The 20,857-nt window shown below is 40.3% G+C and overlaps 1 protein-coding gene across 1 annotated transcript in view; it reads left to right on the top strand.

Moving 5' to 3' along the window:
- Positions 1-20,635, top strand: part of GRIN2A (glutamate ionotropic receptor NMDA type subunit 2A) — a gene marked incomplete at both ends in the record, with an annotated part of 166,670 nt that extends 146,035 nt beyond the window's left edge. Inside the window, 3 exons of the mRNA XM_084271260.1 lie at positions 3,167-3,354; positions 16,999-17,237; positions 18,845-20,635. Of these exons, the coding sequence (XP_084127386.1) occupies positions 3,167-3,354; positions 16,999-17,237; positions 18,845-20,635 (2,218 nt within the window). The remainder of the gene's footprint in view (positions 1-3,166; positions 3,355-16,998; positions 17,238-18,844) is intronic.
- Positions 20,636-20,857: the final 222 nt, after the last annotated feature.

Genomic DNA, 20,857 nt, shown 5'->3' with positions numbered 1-20,857 from the left:
CACATGGTGAAGAGATAATTAAGCCTTGAGAGGTTGTAAGATTTATGTTGGAAATGGAGAAAATATATTCTGAATATGAGTTTGTAGAAAGAAATACTTTTTCAGGGCAATCAACATTTGATTTACGGCTCAGGCACTGGGCAGCAAGTGATAGCAGAACCTTTCAGCACTCAGCATCTGTCAAAAGAGTACCTCATGCTTTTAAATTGATTTGCATAATGAGATTTATTGTGACCTTATAGCAATAGTATAGAGAAAACCCTCAAGTAAAGCCTTCTACATCTTTAGAACTGGCTTTCCTTGTGTGTATCCACTGCAGCTGATGGCAAACTCTCTACAGGGAAGCTGGGGAGCGCGTCCACCGTGAGTGAAGCTGTGCTTGTTCCTTGTCTCTGTCCCAATGCTTTCCTGACCTGCTGAATAACTAAGGAGGCAAGCTGCAAGTGTAGAGTGGGACTTCTGAGGCAGCACAAGGCTTGCCCTGGAGTCTTTAGCAAAGATCTTTTTTTCCTCTGTATTTCTGAGTTTTTTGACAGAAGAAGAGCTGACTCTGTAGATTTTCTCTGGTTTATCTGCTTGCATTGCAAAACTGTAAATCCCAGAATAAACAGATGACAGATTCCAGAGTGTATTTTAACTTCGGTTGGTTTGTGGAGCATTACCTTCCAGCCCCTTGCTTGAGCCAACGACATCCAGTGAGAGAGGAGGTATTCTTCCTTCCCCACAGATAATCAAAACTGTTGCAACTATTGTGAGGATATGGCAAAAAGTTTTTCTTCCTTTTTTCCCTTGTGACCCTACCAAAGTATGTGGATTTTTCTTCTTTCTCTCTCCACAAAACAAAGATTGTGTAAAAGAAAGCTCTGCATCACAGCACATCACTCAGGAAAGTGCCTGGTCGTTGTGTGTTGAAGACTGCAGGCTCGGGCAGTACCCCAACAGTCTCTTGGCTCTTTTCACTTCAGTTGCCCTCAGTGCTAGGTAGCCTTCCATATTTTATTTCCAGATTGAATTTGTGACACATCACCAACCAGATATTTAGCAATTGTTTTCTCCATGTTGAATTACCCATTTAAAGGAAGGAGAAAATCTGACTGTTAACATCACTGGAGCTAAACTGACTTTTAAGCTGAGGATTGCACCAACTCAGCTTTAGGAAAAAGTGGAAAAACAAAGGAAATGATGTCCCAGCTATTTCCTTTAATGCTTGCATAAGCTACCTGTACTTTCTCTAAATTAACTGCTGCACTAAATTCCAATTTGATGACTTGAATGGTGGCTGTTAGGGTAAGTATCCTTGAAGGGAAGCAATAAAGTACAGTAAGTAGTGACAGGAACTTCACACTTTACTTTTTCATGACAGCAGACAAAATCCATCAACCTCACCCTCTCCTGGTATTTCTCTTGCTTTAGTATGAGATGGATAGGAGTATTTTTTGGTGCCATGTTTTTGCTATCTCATCTACAGTTCTGCAAAAGTCAGGGCTCTGTATGAATCTGTTGACTGATTGTTTAAGAACAAACATTAAATTAATTTGTGCATGAAAGTTTTGGGTTTTTTTTTGTCAGTAGCCAAAACCTGATGTTTCCAGATCTTGCTCTGTTCTGGGGATATGAATTTAAGCTAAACTGTAATCTGAAAACTTCAACAGCAACAGAATTCACAACTGGTACATACTGATGTACTATAATCGAAGTTGATGCTCTTGTACCTGTTTGTGCCACAATTAATTCATTTTTGTAATTCCCTTTCCAAGAAGACAGATCCCAACTGTTCACGAGGAGTGTTTTGCCAGCCTCTGTCATGTGCATCCTGTCAGCAGAATTTAGCAGTGCTCCTCTGTAATGCACTGTGGCTTGTCAAAGGCACAGCAGGCAGCACCAGCAGTGCCCAGAGCTGCAGTGCCAAAGAGGGTGGCAGGGTAAGGATGCTTCCCACACCAACCCCTGGAGCTGACTGTAGCTGTGTCTTCCCCAGTCCTCTGACTCCCATGGGAGGGGTAATGAGGTTGAAAAGGGAGAGTGGTTTATTGGGGGACATAATAATTTCAGTTCAATACATCATCAAGGACGTGTTGGTGCTGAGAATGGTTTTTGTCCTGTTGCCTCTGTGTTCTGCTGGTCTTGTGCAAGTGGTAGAAATCTTAAATTACAGGTTTTGGCTGCCAATGATGGCAGCAGTACAGCATAAACATCAGCTTTATCTTCTTCCTTTTAAAGATTGCATATGAAATTCTGTAGGTATAAGAATGACTTTTATTGATGTCTACTGCTGATTGTTCTTCCACATAGCCTTGTCTTCCTGTGTGTGCACTTTTACTGGCTCCATTTGTGAAATATCTATGCACCAGTCTCTTCTAACTCTTGCTTTACAGTGCTGCTTAAAAATGATCCCTGAAGGACACCACCTCTTTTCCCTTCCTTACTGCTTCTGTTTCCCTCTATTTTGTGGTGTGCCCTGTATACCTTAGAGAATGGGATTATCCCGTTCTTACATGTTAAGGTAGGTGGGCTGAAAGCCTTGAAACTTTCCACAAGTTCCTTTATTCCTGCAGGAATACAAATAGCGTGTTTGGAACTGTGAATCATAAAGAAATATTTTCTGTGATTTTAAAGCAGGATTTAGATAGAGCTGTATCAGATATGCTGCAATACCTTCCTCTGTCTTAGCAAGGACATAACCTCCACCTCCACTGTTTATTTTTGGAAAGAGACATAAAATAAGGGGGTGTGTGTAAGACTGGCCAAGTCACATGTTTAGTCTCAGTATTTTAAGTAAAATAATTGGTTATTGTTGTTTCAATTCCAGATTCTCTATTGTAATTTGTGTTTTGGAAGATCGTTTTGCCCCTCAAGATGCACATTATCCATTTTGAAAGAAAAGATACAAAGATATCAGGGCAAGGCATTTTGTAGCTTGGTTTCTCCTGCTCAGTATTTTTTAACAGCATCCCTTAAAATAGAAATGCAAAACTATGTGTCCTACTTTCCCCTCACTAAAATAGATGCCTTTTGTTAATTTTAGATACGCCAGAGCAGGATATGTAATTAATGATATCAAAGAATACATACGATATTCAACAGGGTCCGAACATCAAGGACAAAGGAAGTCTGACAACAGCTGTCCCTAATGATTTGGTTTGTAAAATGTTTTCTTTTATTTCAGGAAGTTGGATGCTTTCATCTACGATGCAGCAGTGCTGAATTACAAGGCTGGAAGAGATGAAGGCTGCAAACTTGTCACAATAGGGAGTGGATACATCTTTGCCACTACAGGCTATGGAATAGCGCTTCAGAAAGGATCACCTTGGAAGAGACAGATTGATCTAGCCCTCCTTCAGTTTGTTGGAGATGGTAGGGACCAATCTATTTTTCCTTTGTTTTTCTCTGTGTATGCACAATTAATTCCACTTTAGTAACTCTGAGCCTTTTACTACTGTTCTCTTACGGTCTTGAAAAAAAACCCAAAGAAATGCGAAACATGAGTAAAATTAGTTTGTGATGCTGAGACAAGAGTCCTTTTCTTTTACCTTACCTCAACACCAAAGATGTTGGCATCTCTTTTCAGAAAGGGCTTTCATATGCATTGCAGAGTAACTGGGGCCTGACTGCCACAGAGCATTCCTACGTTTCTTTGTTTTCTTTTTTTTTTATTTTTGTCTTTGAGCAATTCCTGAGGAGTTTGTATTTTGGAGATGAGTTATCCTTCAGCATGCCTATTTTGCTCTTTAGAAGTCTTTAGCTCAGATCTGAATTGGTGTGAGTGATCCTTAATCTTAGGATGGATTAATTTAAACTTCTGCTAAAACAATGCTTATGGAATTGAAGTGGGGTTTTAATGGATTTCAAACAGCTGGTTTTCATTCTAACACGAAGCCAGAAGAATTGTAGGTTGACTTGGCACTTCTGCCCTGCAGAAGAAAGCACCACACATCTCTGATGTATTTGTAAACAGTAATAATGACTTGTTCTCTACATAGGGCTTGAAGTACATTCTTTGTGGAAATGTTTTTTCTGCTGCAGTGAAACTCCACACATGTGCATGCAAATAAAAGTAACGTGGTTAAAAAACTTTCATACTGTGACTGAAATCCTCCATCAGATCAGAACATGGTGTGTGTGTTACAGGGTCATTTTGATTTTATTTTTTTAACACGGATCCATGTGTTGACTTCACATTTGGCTGCCAGTGAAAAAGACTTCACTGAAAAAGAAATATGAACTTCAGGTCATTACTAGCATGTCATTGAGACTAAAAATGGTAAATTTCTGTTTAATAGGGCAGTTTAAGTGGCAAAATACAGGACCTTAGCAAAGCGGCCTCGTAGTCCATAAAAAACAAGACATTAATTTTCATACTGGAGACAGTGAGTGTGTTAGTCTGCCAGCACATGGATTTTATTTCCTATTATGATACTGAATAACTGGAAGAGATTTAATCAACGTGACTGATGCATTTTGTCTGGTGTACGTAGAGAGACAGTGGTGCCATCATTATTGATCTGTTGGATTTAGGGAGGCTTATGGAAGGAACATTGCTTACTTCTGCTAAGGAATGAATACACGACCCACAATAGCTTGGTTTTGAGCAATTGCTCATACTTGTTTTAAACAGCTGCAATCCATTGGCTAAAATCTTTGCTTTGTTTTCCTATTTGTGTTTATTTTGTGAATAGTATTTTCCTATTTAGTTATTCTGACCCATTTTCAGGTGGAGAAGTTGAATCAGAGAAGTTGAATTATTTGTCCCATACTAAAGAATAAAATTGTTTCTGTAGCCTGAAGGAGGATCTGAGGGGCTGTTCTCAGTTGTGGGCTTAACCTCTCTAGATGTTGCTGTTGTTTCTTCATGCTTGCTTTTTTGTTGCTTTTGATACATCTCACCCAACAAAAATAAATGAAAACACAGGATAAGAAAATACATTAGCTAGAAGGGAAAGTGTTTGAACCTATTCAAGTAAAACTTCATCAAAATACCAAAGGTGCTGCATTTTTAGGAATCACTTTGTGTCTGAATATCAGGTAGAAAGGAAAATAGATGGGAGAAGAGAGGGAAAATCTTACCCTGTATTTACATGTTGACCTATGGGTTATATCTTTAACCCATTTTTGGTAGCTGAAAATAATGCAAATGACTTGTCTATGAAACTCAGTGTCAAAAGCTTCCATATGAATAATTTATAGAACTGCAATAGATACAGATGAATGAAACCTTGTCCAATAATGAAACCTTGTCATGAAATGTCTGCTCCCACAACAAACCACCAAACCCTCAAAAAACAGAGGAAAGACACGAAAAGTTTAAAAAAAAAAAGCCTAAATAAAAAACCCTGGGAATGATAATGAGGGTGACATTTCTCCTACTGATTTATAAAGTACACTGCAGGTGAACTGGAACAAAACACCAAAAAATTAAATGTAAAAAGAGTGATTGTCTGGAACTAGCATGGCCTGATTTTGTAATCTACATCTAACTTCAGTAGTTTGATGAGTAATCTTTTCAGCTCTGAACTTACATAACTGTGTTTTGATGAATTAGAACAGATGAACCCAGAGTTCAGACCCACATCACTCTGCTGTATCACTAACAATCTCTTTGAAGTTATCAAGACTAAAAGCAAGTATGGCTGGGGAAAAGTTTCATCTTATGATACTCCTGGGAAAGCCTCAGTGAGTCTGAAAAAGGTTGTTTAAGTAAATAGGCATACACAAATGAAGGCAGAAATCCTTCTTTCACGTGTATAGCCACTGCAGAATTCATTATTCTTTAAGACTAAGCCTATATATCAGCAAAGCAACTAGCAGTATTGAATTATTATTCAGTATATGCAATGGAATATTAATCACAGTATAGAATAATTTCAATAAATTAATATAAATCTAATGAGTTTCATAACTGTAAGAAAAATAATCCTAATGGGTTGACCAAACACATTTGTGGATATTAATGTTATGTTAATAAGAAGAAAGAACCTGTTGAATGATACTAGATATTTGGATAAGACCAAGTAATTTATTTAAAAGTATATCTTGATTGCACCTACAAAATCCATGATCTCATCTCTCTCTTACATCTGCATGGTACTGAGATAGCATTCTGAAATGTGCTTTAGAGCTTTCAATTTCTGCTGCACACATCTTTCTCCTGTGATTTTTCTCATCTGATTTATCCTTGCTGCTTCTATATCATTCTCCTATCCAAGCCAGTTCACTTAACATTGAAATGAATTTTTTGCACAATGGATAGCAATGTTTTCCTCTTCCTTGCTGATGTATAACATCCAGATGAAGTATTAATGACTTGTTCATGCAGGAGCATCTTTCATACTTTCCAAAGTGTGATCCTTTAATGCAGGAAAGTCAGTGGCTTTGAACCCCCTTTTTTATCTTATCAACACTGGAAAAAATTGAGGTAAATACAGAGGGATGTAGGCTTGTGTTAGGGATAACTAAGCTTAACTGGGTGGTTTATATGTTTCTACATGAGTTGTGTCCTGATCCTGAGGACATACCTACTGGGTGGACAAATTATACTTGCAATTAATAATTACACTGTGAAACCAACTCTTAAGACACCAAATGTGTTACTTTTAAAAAAGAGGCACAGGGAAGCAAGATGGGAAAGCATTGCTGAGGAATCTGAAGAATAGCTATGTAATTGTCTCAAAAATTTAATTAAACCCAAAAATGCTTATTTGCTTGGTCTGTGCAGGCTTGTATACATAGCAAAGTTCATATGAAGTTGAGATGAATATGCGTTTCTTAGTATAAGATAAATTGCTTTGGAGCACTGAAACTTTTTAATACAGAGTTAGGTGTTGCTTTTCCTTGTGCAAAGGGAACAATTGAAATCTATTACTAGAGAATTTCGGGGTTTGTACATCTCAATATCTGTATGTCACACCTCATTATCTGCGAAAACTTGCAGTTGGCAGTTAGGATCTGCAGTTCTGTTTGAAATAGCTGATCATGGGGGTAGCTCTCTGAAGCACACTGGTGCTTGTGCTTCTTGGGTTTTGGCTTGCTGTGGTCACGAGATTAAATTTCCATGGCTTTTTCAACAAATAAATAAAAATATATCTACAGAGATACCCCAGACTATTTCTCAATCTTCTTTTCAGAAATAGAAGCACCCGGGAGTTCAAAAGCAACTCAAATGATACGGCTGCTGAGAAGCAGCACCATCATCTTGTTTGGATCTTCCGCCCACAGCCCCGGGAATGTGTCAGATCAGAAACGTTGTGCACTGAAGAATAGTGTGATATGTGCTTTGATTTCTTTTATAAACCTCTGTAAGGAGCAGCTGGGCAGGCTGATGTACCCAGGATCCAGCACGTTACCCTAGCAGCTGTCAACGGCTTGTTTGTGCGTGCTTGCCATTCAGTAGGCGCAGTGAAGGCCCCGGCACGCGGCCTGCGTCATTTTGCAAGCCTGTGCCTGCTGGACTGCAACATCTGTGAAGGCACCCCTGTTCCTCCAGCCTTCAGGAGCAGGAACTTTTGGGTAGCTGTCTGAAGGGCCTGGGTGCTGATAATACTCCTTCAGCTTTTGGGCTGCCTGGTGCCATTTAAAGCTGAGTGGTACTTTTCTAAAAATATACTGCAGAACAGTTTGAAAGGCATTGCTTCTGAAACCTAGAGCATCGTCAGGATCACTGGGGCCTAGTGTGAGGAGAATTTATTTTCCTTTCTCGTTCTGTCTTCCTTTTTTTTTCTTTTTTCTTTTTTTTGTCATTTGTGAGCAAATGAGATTATTGAACTGCAAATGGCAAAGCTGCTTTGGGATTAAGGGAGTAAGAGGGCTTCAGAGCATGCATGGGATTGAGAGAAAGATAGCAAGAGCCTTTAGCTATGGGGGATGCAGCAGAAATAGAGGGATAAAGGACACATAAAAGCAGAAATGGGTGGAGACAAGGAACAGAGAAGTGCTGGGTAAAGACTGTGAGTTTGGTGAGTTGTGGGAGAGCACAAGCCAGGTGGCCAGGTCAGGCATCTTCCATGCCTGAGCGGTTTGTAACCTATTGCACTACCTGGATGTTATGGGCTCAGTTCAAAGCAAGGTCTGGAAAGAGATCTCCAGGAAAAGAGGGGCAGATGGTTTAGCTGTATTAAGCCCTTAACCCTTAAAGCTGCAACTTCAAAGCAATTAGAGACACAGAGATGTAAAGAAAAGTCATTCTGGTTTGAGTTTTCACAGAGAGCCTGTTATGTCCTTCTTAATAACTTTCTGTTCTGGTTAATCTTTATGTGCTTTTAGGATGGCTTAGTACGTTAAGAATTATTTTCTTGGGTGGATAATTGCTTCCCACTCCTTAGGGGTAATAGGTAAGTGTGGAAATGAGATTTGCCCCCTTACATCTGGGAAAGGAAAGCTCTTTGCTTCTTTTTTTTTTCATATTTTAGTATAAGCCTTCCAAATTGCTGCCTGGATTATAAGGAAGTGTAGCAGCGTGACTCACACTGGCTGTTACAGACCAAGAAGGAAATATGTGATTATAAGGACATATTTTCAGTGCGTGCTGCTCAGGCAGAATACATCCACAATCCCAGTGATTTTCTGTTTATATATTTAGTGTCCTCCTTAAGCAGTGGGTGGAACAAATGTGACTGGAGAGTGTGAGTGTATAAGTGGAGGGTGTTTGTGTAGCTGAACAAGAGTTAGAGGGATTGTAATATTGAAAGTCGTGCTTAGCAGTTCTGTTAATTCATCCTTAACTAACGGGGGCATTCAGAGTGCAGTCATTAGCTCACAAGAAGTTTATTGCTGTCAGTCATCTGTGCTCCTCTTGCTATTTTTACAGGGGGAAATTACTCAGAAAATAAGAGGGATTGTTTTGGGGGTTCCAGACTGAGTTCAAAAAGTTGCTGTGCTTTTATATGATCTCCTGTATGAAACTCTGTATGGATCATATAACTAGGTCAAAATGGAATTGATGAGCTTATTGAACCAAACACACTTCAACCCATTTGGCTTCTGACTGCTATTCAGGGCAAAGACCCTCTTATGTTAGACTCTGCAAGTGACAGGGTGTTACCTTCCTCCTCCATCACTTAGTAGGAGTTGTCACCACAGTAAGTGTGAAATGGTCTGTGCCTAAGTTTGAGAACTGCTGTTTGTCCAGCCCAAGTAAGCAGATGATTCTGCTAGGGCACCATGGTTTTTCAAGGTGATGCCCTACATCCAACTGATGTGAAAGGATACATATAGTTAACCCTTTTAGGCTGGCTTCTCAGGCTAAGCTTCAGGCGAGGGCTTTGAGCAAGAGTTACCACCCCTTGTGCCATCAATACCAGCCTGGGTCTTTTTGCACCTTCTGCTCTGTCACATGCACTATGGTGTCCAGTTGGCCTCCACTCCCTGCACCTCACACCGGTCTCAGGGATGTGCTGATGCTGGAATTCTGTTGTACTGACCATCAGGCTGCAGCTCAGCTTTCTCTGCCGGGGCAGAGCATCCTTTCCCTGCTTGCCCTAGGCACGCTGCGGCAGAGCACGCAGGCTGTGCTTAGACAGGGGTGGTTGCAGTGTGCAAAGCAACACACTGTCTGGGAGAATTAATTTTTCCAGACAACTCTCACTTGCACACAGCAGTGGTTTTTGGAGTCAGAGGAGAGTGCCTTTCCATGCCATTCCAGTTGCCTGATACAGGACCCGACACTGGTGTGGGTGGATGCGTTACTGGGGTTTTCCACAGCTCAGGTGGTTGCAAGTGCCTTTGTGCAGTGGACTCACTGTGTAAATTCAGTCTCTCAACCATGCTCAAGAGAGCAGTAGCCCATTTGAGAAATGCCACTGCCAGAGAAAATCCCATTAGAGATATACCTCGAAAAATTTTTTTTAGGCTTGCTGTTTCTTTTCTATTCTGTTGGCAGCCCAGTGTCAGGGTTTGGGTTGCCACAAGGTGAAGGTAGAGGCTGGTGCTTTGAACCACCCTGAAACTGTCATTTCCAAACAATGTGTGAAGTGTTAAAAATCTTCTTCTGGATCCAGGAGGGACATATAAAATAGATTTCTTCTCCCTTTCTGTGTGAGAATAATTAAATAGGTTAAATATAAGCTAAGAACTTGATGAGAATACCCCTCCAGAGTACTTCAGGAAGTAGTTGAGGCAGACTGTGAACCATCAGTGATTGTCTCCATGAACCTATGGCTTTAACCTACATTGTTAAAGTAGAGCAGAAAATCACCTGTCTTTTAAAGAAGAAAAATAAGAACTCAGTGAATTATAGACTTCAGTGCTTATAGAAATATTAAAACATATTATTTAGCAATTTACTTTGATCATTTGAAGTATAAAAAACAGAATCAAAATTAAAAAGCCAATTTTCCAATTACAAATCTTGTAAAATTAATGTAATTACTCGTCTGATAGGATAACTGTTCTTGCAGAGAATAGAAATAATTGAAACAGAAATAAATAGTAAACTCTTCAGAAGGACCATTTCTGGTTTCTTTTCCACTTAGTCAATGCTTTGATTGTAATCACTGCTTGTATGTTGCTGCTTTTTCTTCCCTCCTGTAATTTTTATTTAATGGCTTCTTCACAAGCATTTCTCATGTGTAGAACTAATTCCAGAGTGATACCTCTGTCCTTTATTATTTCTGCAATTTCCCTCCATCAAACACTGCCCAAACTTCTGGTGGTGTTTCCCCTGGGGCTGGCTGGTGCAGCACACCTTTTACAAGCAAGCGGTGGCCCGGACATCTGAATGCTATTTTGGGCCATCATGAGTCTGTGCCCAACCTGGCTGTGTTCCTGAAAGCCAGCCCAGGCTTGGCTGCCTTCCCAAGAGTGAAGATCAAAGGAGGTAAATCATAGGCTTGCTTTGATTTTTGGGGGTGTTTTTCTACCCAGATGAAGCTCGACCTGCAGCTGTACTGGGACTTGTCAGCACCTGTGGGGAGGAAAGGGATCAAATCCCTGTGGCTGTGCACTTAGAGAAGGTTTGTGGAGGCACTGCCAGGCACGCTGCACTTCTGATCCCTGTTACTTACTGACTGTTGTCAGTATTACTGTATGGTCACTCCTGGTTTCGCCATCAGGCAGATAGAGGGTTAGATTGTCCTCACATCGGTATCCTCAGGGAGAAAGGGAGAATATGCTCAAGGGCCACTCAAGCTTCCGAGGTTTTCCTTTCTTTCCTAGAATGGAGCAGCAAGTTAACTATATTATTTGTTTTTTAAATAACCAGCAGAGATTATCCTAGACTGCTTGATCTCATTTTGGATGTAATTATTAAACTTTGTGCTTGTTTATTTCTGGAAAATTAGCAACTAGCAGCACACTTGCTTGATAATGAAAGATTTTAAATTTTTTTGCTAATCATGAGGAAGGCATTAGACACGTATTGAAAACTTTATCTCCTAAGAAAAAAAAGCAAGAAAAGGAAAGAAAAAAGAGAGATTTTACCCCAAACTGCTTTTCTACAAGTCCATGTGGAGTTTCTCTTTTCTATACATAACATGTAATTATCAGTATCCGGGCATCTTGGTGGATGCATGTGTAGGTGAAGATATAGGGGAAAAATACTCAGAATACCCATGAAATCACCCATAAGTTAGACAGCTCTAACTGCCAGTGTCTCATGCTGTCCCATCATTTGGGATGACTCTCTCTCAGGAATGTGGTTTAATGTACAAAGCTGAGAATCAAGGGATGATGTCAGCAGGCCCTTGCTTACAAGATGCTGGGCCAAGGAAATGGAGGGAATCTGGGAATACCAGTGACACCTTTAAAAGAGCCCCTGGAGCTGACACATCTCCAAGAGGCAATGACAGAGACTGCAAAAGGGCAGCATGTTTTTCAGCTCTGTGAGGATGGTGACAGGGATAGATGACACCACAGCTTGCAAAAGTTGCTCAGGGCTATGATGAGGAAAAGCGTGTAATTCTACCCTTTGATCTGTGTCTCTGCTGTGCCTGGATAATGATGGTTTTTATTGTGAAAAAAATGTTCAGAGGGCACATTGGACAGTTTTTCACTCCTTCCTGGAGTGACAAAGTGTTGGGTATGCTAGAGGCATTGCCCTAAAATGTAGGAAGGCAGCAGCTTCTGGGAGAGTCAGGGTCAGAGTGGGCAAGCGGCAGGTGTCTGCCCAAACAGCAGTCAGAGCCGGCAGCCCCACAGCCGCAGGGCCAGACCTGAGCAAAGTACAAAGGGGTCTGAGTATTAAAAACCATTGTAAACAGTCTTGAATTACCACAGAGACAGCTAGAATTTTGCACTTTATTAGAGGAGACCGTACTGTGCTTTGAGGCTCAATGCTGCTAGCAACATGGAGCTTTAAAATACTCGCTTATACCGATCTTACCCTGTGAGTGAGGCAGACTTTTTATGGTGCAGTGTTAAATAGAAATTTTAAAAATATCTTAAAGTGGGCATCATGCAGTTATTTGCGAATTTTGCAGGTTAAATATACTGTGAACATATTAACAGCAAAGAAACACTTTTTATGTATATTGGAACTCTTCATTTTCTAATCTTGTGCTGGTGTCATGATGTACTTTGTTGCTGAAATCTGGAACTATTCATTTAATTGCTAATCTGGTCCACACATGGATGGAGGTAGAAAATGACTGTGACATTACATTCCTTTAGTAAGTGCCTGAAGTGAAAACAAAAAGCCTTAAAATAAGTCTAATAAATATTTATAAGTAAGTTGAGACAGACCCCCCCACACCCCCCGTTGGATGCAGACTTGAACTCCATTAACCCTTGGTTCATTGAGGCCTTGCATTTATACACACTGAAGTTACTGGCTTAGATTTCCCAGGTCTGTCTTATGCCTTCTGTAAATATCATGGGTAAAATGCAATGGGCAGGAAGAGCAATAAATACATTGGGTATGTTTGCCAGTTTTATAGGGTCGGCTATGCTGAAGTGCTATTACAGGTGAATCAGTAACTACTTGTGCTGCTGTTCTGCATGTGCACACACACACACGTGTATAAACATGTCCTGTAAATGGTAACTGATTTATATATAGACCCAAATTACCAGCCTAATCTGCCCATTCCCAGATAATATCACTTCATAAATATGACAAACCATGATTCACAGTGCTTTGCAATCTATAAAATAGTGGATTACTTTTGGGTATTAATTAACAGTGATTTCTGTAATTGTCAGATATAATGGAAGGGATATCGCAACAGCAGGATCTGCGAGGCAATGAGATGCTTTGTTCTTTGTAGCTTGCCAGGGCACTGTCATTTATCTCAGCTCAAAACAAGCTTGGTTGGTTTCTGTAGGGACGTTTTTGGAAAGGTTAGTGGATTATCAATAGTTACTTTAGATGTACATGCCAAAGGGAAAGAAACGCAGGGGAAACAGTAATAAAAAAGAGGTTTAAATTCCTTTGTGGATTTTGTTATGAATTGTAAAAGGGCACAGCAGTCAAATCAAATTGATGTTTGACAATCTTGGGAGATGTGAATTTTCCTGTGGGAAGTAATGAGGGCTGATTGTCAGAGCTTTGGCTACTAATGCACAAACCAGAATAACTGCTCTCTCTTTGGACTTGGGTTCTTTTCTTTTCTCTAGCCTCAGTGGGTTTTATTCATAGACCTTGGGGAGGACTTGAAAGAGAGAAGAAGGAAAGTGTCCACTGAGGTTTGCAGAACAAAAGAAATTCAAGTGGTGTAAGATATGGAAATGCAGTAATGAACCCCAATTATCTGTATAGCAGCAGTGGGCGATATCTATGCTGTTACCATTAATAATTTATTGTCTCTATGTCCTGGATTAGAAAACTTTTAAAGATTTGTTAGGAATGACTTTCTTCTTTATGGATGCTCTTAGGTATTTTGAAGATTGGCCAGTAATTTGGGAGAAGATACACTGTCTTTTTCAAGTGTAGAGGTTCAAGTCATGGTTCCAGCACAAAACTAAGCTCAGCATTCAATAGGGACTGAATAACCTCTCTTACAAATTGTGAAATGCCTTTCCTAAAGTTCTCGGTACTTGTCTTTTCTACTTCAGTTTTTTCCTTTACATGCTTTGAGAAGCAATTTCTCCATCACAGTCTTGTGTTCCACTTCCAACTCATGCATCCAAATTATCTGTGGGCTGCAGCTTTCCTAGTGCCCTGGCACGTTACCTTGCAAAAACGCTCTTGCTCAGCAGGTCATTGATCTTCCAGTCTAACTTGAAGGTAGCTGAAATGTCAATATAGCTTCTAGCCAATTTTTTTCTGATTTTTACTCCAATGATGCATGGATTGTCATACTGAAAACGTGTTCCCTAATCACTGGGTAAGGATTAGGGATAAGTAGCATTGGAATTCTTTACTCAGACTGAAGCCATATCCTCAGTCTGGAGTAAAGGAGGTTGAGGGGAGACCTTATAGCTCTCTACAATTACCTGAAAGGAGGTTGTAGCCAGGTGGGGGTCAGTCCCTTCTCCCAAGTAACAAGCGATAGGACAAGAGGAAATGGCCTCAAGTTGCGACAGGGGAGTTGTAGATTAGATATGAGAGAAAGGGTTGCTGATCATTGGAATGGGCTGCCCAGCGAAGTAGTGGAGTCACCATCCCTGGAGGTGTCCAAAAGATGTGTGAATGTGGTGCTTAGGGACATGGTTTAGTGGTAGGCTTGGCAATGCTAGGTTAGTGGTTGAACTTGATGATCTTAAAGGTCTTTTCCAACGTAAACAGTTCTGTGATTCTGTGAAACTGGGAAAGACACCAAGCCAGCTAATCCTGTACTTTCTGGCCCTCTGTATCGCCTGCTGTGTTTTCTAGAAACAGTGATGTTTATGTAATTAAAAATAATAATAGAATTACTCATCAGACTTTATCCCCAAGAGAATAAAAAGGCATGTATGCACATGCAATGATTCAGTAAGAACAACACTAAATGTTTGATAATTAATCATATCATGCAATATAAAAGCTAATCTTGGCAGGAACAATTGCATTTTCTTGCATACCTCTGTCCACCTTGGCAGTGGCAACCACTGCTAAGCGATAGCATTCTTCATCCAGATCTCACCGGTGAAATACAGATTCTAAGACCAAGAATATGCAACAGAAGAAGACAGGGTATCGGCTTCCTTAACTCTAAGTGAAGTGCTTTAATGGCAGTAAGGACGTGGCCTAGCCAAAACCAGAAACCAAGGATGCTCTGTTTCAGGCATATCATGATGGCATTTATTTTTCAGCCACTGGCCAGGAGGCAGGCAGTGGCAGCGGCAAAAGGCCAGAGGAGAGTTAAGAAGAAAAGGTGGGTGGTGCAGGGGGCCAAGAGTGAGTGGAGGGAGGTGTCCAGGGCACCACAAGAGAGGGATAGGAGTACATGGTATGTGAAGGGTTTGCAATTCCCTCATCACCCAGGTCTCTAGGGGAAAACAGGAAATCAAGAGAGACAGAAAGCCAAGAGAACTGTATTGGAAAGGTACTGTGAGTTACAGGTAAAAATTTTAAAAAGAAACTAAAATGGGAATGGGGACATACTGTATTCCGGCAATTATCCAGGCATTAAGGGATGGTTATTTTCTATAGAAAAGCATGTGATGTATGAACCACATTCGACTTTGTTAGTACAGCATCGTACATGACTGTTTTTCCTCACTTACTGGATGTGCTGTCCAGGCAAAGCTAGCCAGGCTTTCCATTCCCAGCATAGCATTACCTTAACCATCAGACACCATGCTACGGGTGATTTTGCACCCAGTGATCCAGGGTTAGCGATTGTCATTGCTTTGCCCTAAATAAAAGTGTTACAGGGAGGAAAACCAGAAAGTTTTGATAAATAATGTGTTTTCTTTCTGAAGTGCTTGTAGGTCTGAAAGGGGTTTAGAACTGCATCTCTGAATCAGTTCAGCTGTTACTGAAATGCAGCCAGCTCTGAGAGGAAATGTGAATGATGACTGCTGCAGTGATGGCCCGGTGCAGCAGCGAGGGGCAGCCAGCTGCTGGACCTGGTTGCTACTGCTCATGCTGAATTTTTAAACTTGTCATTTAATCTTGTTGTTTGGATGATCTGTCTTTTGAAGTTCAGAAACATCTTCTTGAGCTGGGAGGCTGGAATAAAAATATGGAAGGGATACATGGATGCAAAGGATATTTAGGTACCTGGACTGTAAGGTTAGCTGATTAGTGGCTGTTCAACACAAAATACAGAATGAGACAAGAGCACTAGTAAGTCAAGTTCCCAGATACCCAAGCCCTAGGGAACAAGAGATACCAGAGGTGATGGCAGAGACCAGACATGTTGGGAGAGGTTCAGCCAGAAAGTTACAAGTTATACAAAAGGGAAATAAAGTTATTGTGGGTCTCACAGGAAAGAAAGGGCAAACTGCTTAGGGCATGTTTTAAAGGGAGTGTGAGAATGTGTGGAAGTTATTTGTGATGTCTAAGGGAGAAGTCAGGGTGGATCAGTGTGGGTGCTGCTAATAGCACCTCTGGCTCTGGTACCCACTGGACCTGCAGATGGGAGCAGCACTGGTGGCATTTGTTGGACTGGGATGGGAGGATTCACAGAATTGCAGGGGACCTCCAGAGATCACCAAGTCCAACCCCCCTGCCAAAGCAGGTTCCCCTAGGACAAGTCGCACAGGTTGGCATCCAGACGGTTCTTGAATGTCTCCAGAGAAGGAGACTCCACAATCCCCCTGCACAGCCTCCTGGGTCTGAGAGTGCACCACATACACCTCTCATGGATGGGGCAGGGGACTCCCCTGGGACAGGAACCCCCCCAGTTCCATTCTCTATAGCAAGTGATAATGGTTATGGCAAGCAGAAGAAAGTTTTACCCAAATCACACATCTTGCTTTCTAGAGCAGCCAGCTTCCCACGTAATTTATGAAATCTGAGAACATCTGAAAGTAGGGTGCTGTGAGTTGAAATCTGCTATATTTGCAAATCCTTAGTAGATAAGACTAAAGTACTCCATAAATGAAGCATTAAATGGTGCTGTATTTTTAAACTTGCTAAGACTTCCAAATACTGTGAGCAGCAATTTTTGCATTCTAACTGGCTTGAGTCCTTGCTCTCCATAGGGGAAATGGAAGAGTTAGAGACCCTGTGGCTGACTGGTATTTGCCACAACGAGAAGAATGAAGTCATGAGCAGCCAGCTGGACATTGACAACATGGCAGGAGTGTTTTACATGCTTGCTGCAGCCATGGCACTCAGTTTAATAACATTTGTCTGGGAGCACTTGTTTTACTGGAAACTTAGATTCTGCTTCACTGGAGTCTGCTCAGATAGGCCGGGACTGTTGTTCTCAATCAGCAGGGTGAGTATTACTTTAATTTTCCCCTTCAAGAAACAGAATAAATGCTGTCTCCCTAAAACATTATCTTTCCTTTTATTCACTCTTGGACATTGGAAAAAACATGTTAGAGCATCAGTGTGATGCCGTATTCAGTGGGGTTAGCATGCACTTGCACTCCATATAAAATCTTTTTGCCATGGGACTATTCGAGGGTATAAATTATCATATGCTGAGGTAATCTGTAATCAAACACTAAACCCAAATGTGTTTAGGGGAAATTTTGATGAAGAAATGGTAGAGCTGCTCAGATGAAGGAAATTGATTTCCACAGAAAAAAACCTTCAAAACAAAATAAATATTAAAGTGATGATAGATATTAGCTCTCAGTTTTGTGTATTTTTTAAACAAGTGGGTTTTAAGTGATGAATATATTCTGGAATAAAAATATACTGGAATATTTTTAGAAGCTTTTCCTGAGAGCAAACTCGAATAAACCATATGAGAAAAGGTCAAACAGTAGTGTCATTTATGTTTGCTTAGACACGAAGACAGGTTTTAATGATAACTTTACCAAACCCAAAGTGGATTTATATATCCAAATAACTGATAATTGTTGTAAAATTAGAGAAGTATGTGCTTGCTCTTACATTTTTGGCAAATCAGTTGGTTTTGTCTTTTCTTGTCTTTTTTTTTTAAGAACACATAGCACTTTCATTAGGTAATTGATTTTGCTGGATATGTTATATAGCTGAGGAGAATTGAAAATAATACTAAAACATCTAATCACTTTAAAACGTGCTGAAATTGCCCTGTTGAATAAATTGGACTGCATTGGAAGTGCATTAAAAGTACTCTGCCCTACCCTGTTGGGAATTGTCTAGGAAAGCATAGACACTTTAATCTCCATATTTTGCATTTGAACTTCATACTTTTGGCCTTTTACATGGGAAATTCTTGTTAACAAATTGTGGGGTGATGGGGTGGAAGTACTTATTTTGAAGGCAGAATTTTGAGAATTGTAAATTCATTGGGTTGGAAATGCCAGTTGAACTCACAGAAGTGACCGAAGAGGTTGGAGTTAAAAGATGGGCTTCAGCCTTTTGCTCAAAATGAACTCAAATTCAGGCTTTAGAAAGAGATGGACTTTTTTCATATCTACTAGAATAGGAAACAGAAAAGCTCAACTGTGATTAAGTAGTTGTCTTATTTGTGAAGAGTATTTTAGCTTCTAAGGAAATAGCCTGACTGCAGGCTTGTTTAGAGGCATAACCTAATCACTGATTTGAAATAATAGAGTTCCCATTACTGAAGGCTAGTTACAATTTGTGATGAGACTAGGGAACCTTTTGGGGTCCTTTCTAATCTTGTTTTCTGGAATGAGCAGGGGATGCCAACACAGGCCACTGCTTTGTGAAATTTTTCTTATTTATGGATCCAACAAAAACGGCAGAAATTATTCTTCCATGTCGATGTAAGGAAATGCTAAAGGGATAGATATGTGTTTTTAATCTTTCCCATCATTAGATAAGCAATGATTAATTTTTCTTTATTATTAATTAAAAGTAGAATGGAAACATTTTAAATTTACACCTAGTGATTTAATTTGGCTTCTATTGTTTGTCTTACAGGGTATTTACAGCTGCATTCATGGAGTACACATTGAGGAAAAGAAGAAGTCTCCTGACTTTAGTTTGACGAATTCCCAAACCAACATGTTAAAACTACTACGAACAGCAAAAAATATGACCAATATCAATCCTTCAAGGATTAACTCCCCCAAACGAACAGCTGATTTTATTCAGAGGGGTTCCTTGATTATGGACATGGTCATGGATAAGGGAAACTTGATATTTTCTGATAACAGATCCTTTCAGACAAAAGACAACTTTTTTGGTGACAATATGAGTGAACTGCAGACACTTCCTGGCAATAGACACAAGGACAATCTTAACAACTATGTTTTCCAAGGTCAGCATCCTCTCACGCTGAATGAGTCCAATCCAAATACAGTAGAAGTTGCAGTAACAGCAGAAGCAAAAGTGAACTCCAGACCTAGGCAGCTTTGGAGGAAATCTGTTGAGTCTTTACGTCAAGAATCTGTACGTCAGGGCCAAGGTTCCCAGAGAGAAAACGGGTCAGAGGAAAACAGGCAGCTTTCAGTGAAAAGCCAAAGATACCTTCCTGAAGAGATTGTCCATTCAGATGTATCAGAAACATCAAGCCGAGCTACATGCCATATGGAGCCTGAAAACAACAACAAGCACCACAAAACCAAGGACAATTTTAAAAAAAGGACAGTAGCATCAAAATACCCAAAAGACTGCAGTGATGTGGAACTGACATATCTGAAAACCAAACCAAGCTCTCCACGGGATAAAATCTACACGATCGATGCTGACAAGGAGCCAGGATTCCGCTTGGACACACCTCAGTACATAGAAAACATTGTCCTTCCAGAAACTATAGAATTTCCTGATGTTTATCAAGATCACAACGACAACTACAGGAAAGCAGAGCATGCTAACAGGACTCCCTTGCATAATGAAGACAGTCTTCCAAATAATGACCAGTATAAACTTTATGCAAAGCACTACACTTTAAAAGATAAAAATGCTTCCCTAGTTGACATGAACGATAGATACAGACAGAATTCCACCCACTGCAGGAGCTGTCTTTCCAATATGCCCACTTATGCGGGTCACTATTCGAGCAGATCGCCCTATAAATGTGACGCGTGCTTGCGGATGGGGAACCTCTATGATATTGAAGAAGATCAGATGCTGCAGGATACAACGAACTTATCACTTCCTGAAGAAATATATGACCGTACTTGGTCACAAAACAATGCTCTGCAATATCATAAAAAAAATAAGTTGAGGATTAGCAGGCAACATTCTTTTGATAATATCGCTGATAAGTCCAGGGAAATTGATATTGGAAGACCTTCTCGCAGTATAAGCTTGAAAGACAGAGAGAAATTTCTACAAAGTAGTCCATATGCAAGCATGTTTAGTGTTCCCTCAAGCAAACTGTTGAGCAACAAGGCCTCACTTTTAACTCATGCTCTAGAGGACAGTAAGCGGAGCAAGTCCCTGTATCCTGTTCACTCAGATGATAATCCCTTTCTGCACTCGTATCGTGACGACCAGCACTTATCTCTTAGGCGAAGTCCAGCTGATCTTTATAAACATTCATTGCCAACAAGAGGAAGAAATGATAATTATTTAAGGTCATCCATAAAGTCTACAACATCATACTGTTCCAGGGATGGTCGGATCCATAATGACATGTACATTTCAGAGCATGTTTTGCCTTACGTTGCAAATAGGAATAGCTTGTACTCAACTCCAAGGGTTTTAAATTCCTGTAGCAATAGACGTGTGTATAAGAAAATGCCTAGCATTGAATCAGATGTTTAAATTTTCCATGAACACTTTATCTATAGGGAAAAAATAGTTGCCACCATCTTAGAGGGAGAATTTATCCTTTAACAGTATCCTGCTATGGTAAATGATATGTAAACCTCTCCCTTTCCCAGTGTACTTTTGTACATGAATAGGTAAACTAGTATGCTCTTAACTATCCTTTTAAAATATGTCTTGTTGAAAAGGATAAAAAATAGCCATTTATGTATGCTTTAT

The sequence above is a fragment of the Gallinula chloropus genome, assembly GCF_964237585.1.
Source record: "Gallinula chloropus genome assembly, chromosome: 15".
In the NCBI taxonomy this organism is placed as follows: Eukaryota; Metazoa; Chordata; class Aves; order Gruiformes; family Rallidae; genus Gallinula; species Gallinula chloropus.
The sequence above is the reverse complement of the archived record's forward strand: the minus strand, read 5'-3'. Positions and strand labels throughout refer to the sequence as shown.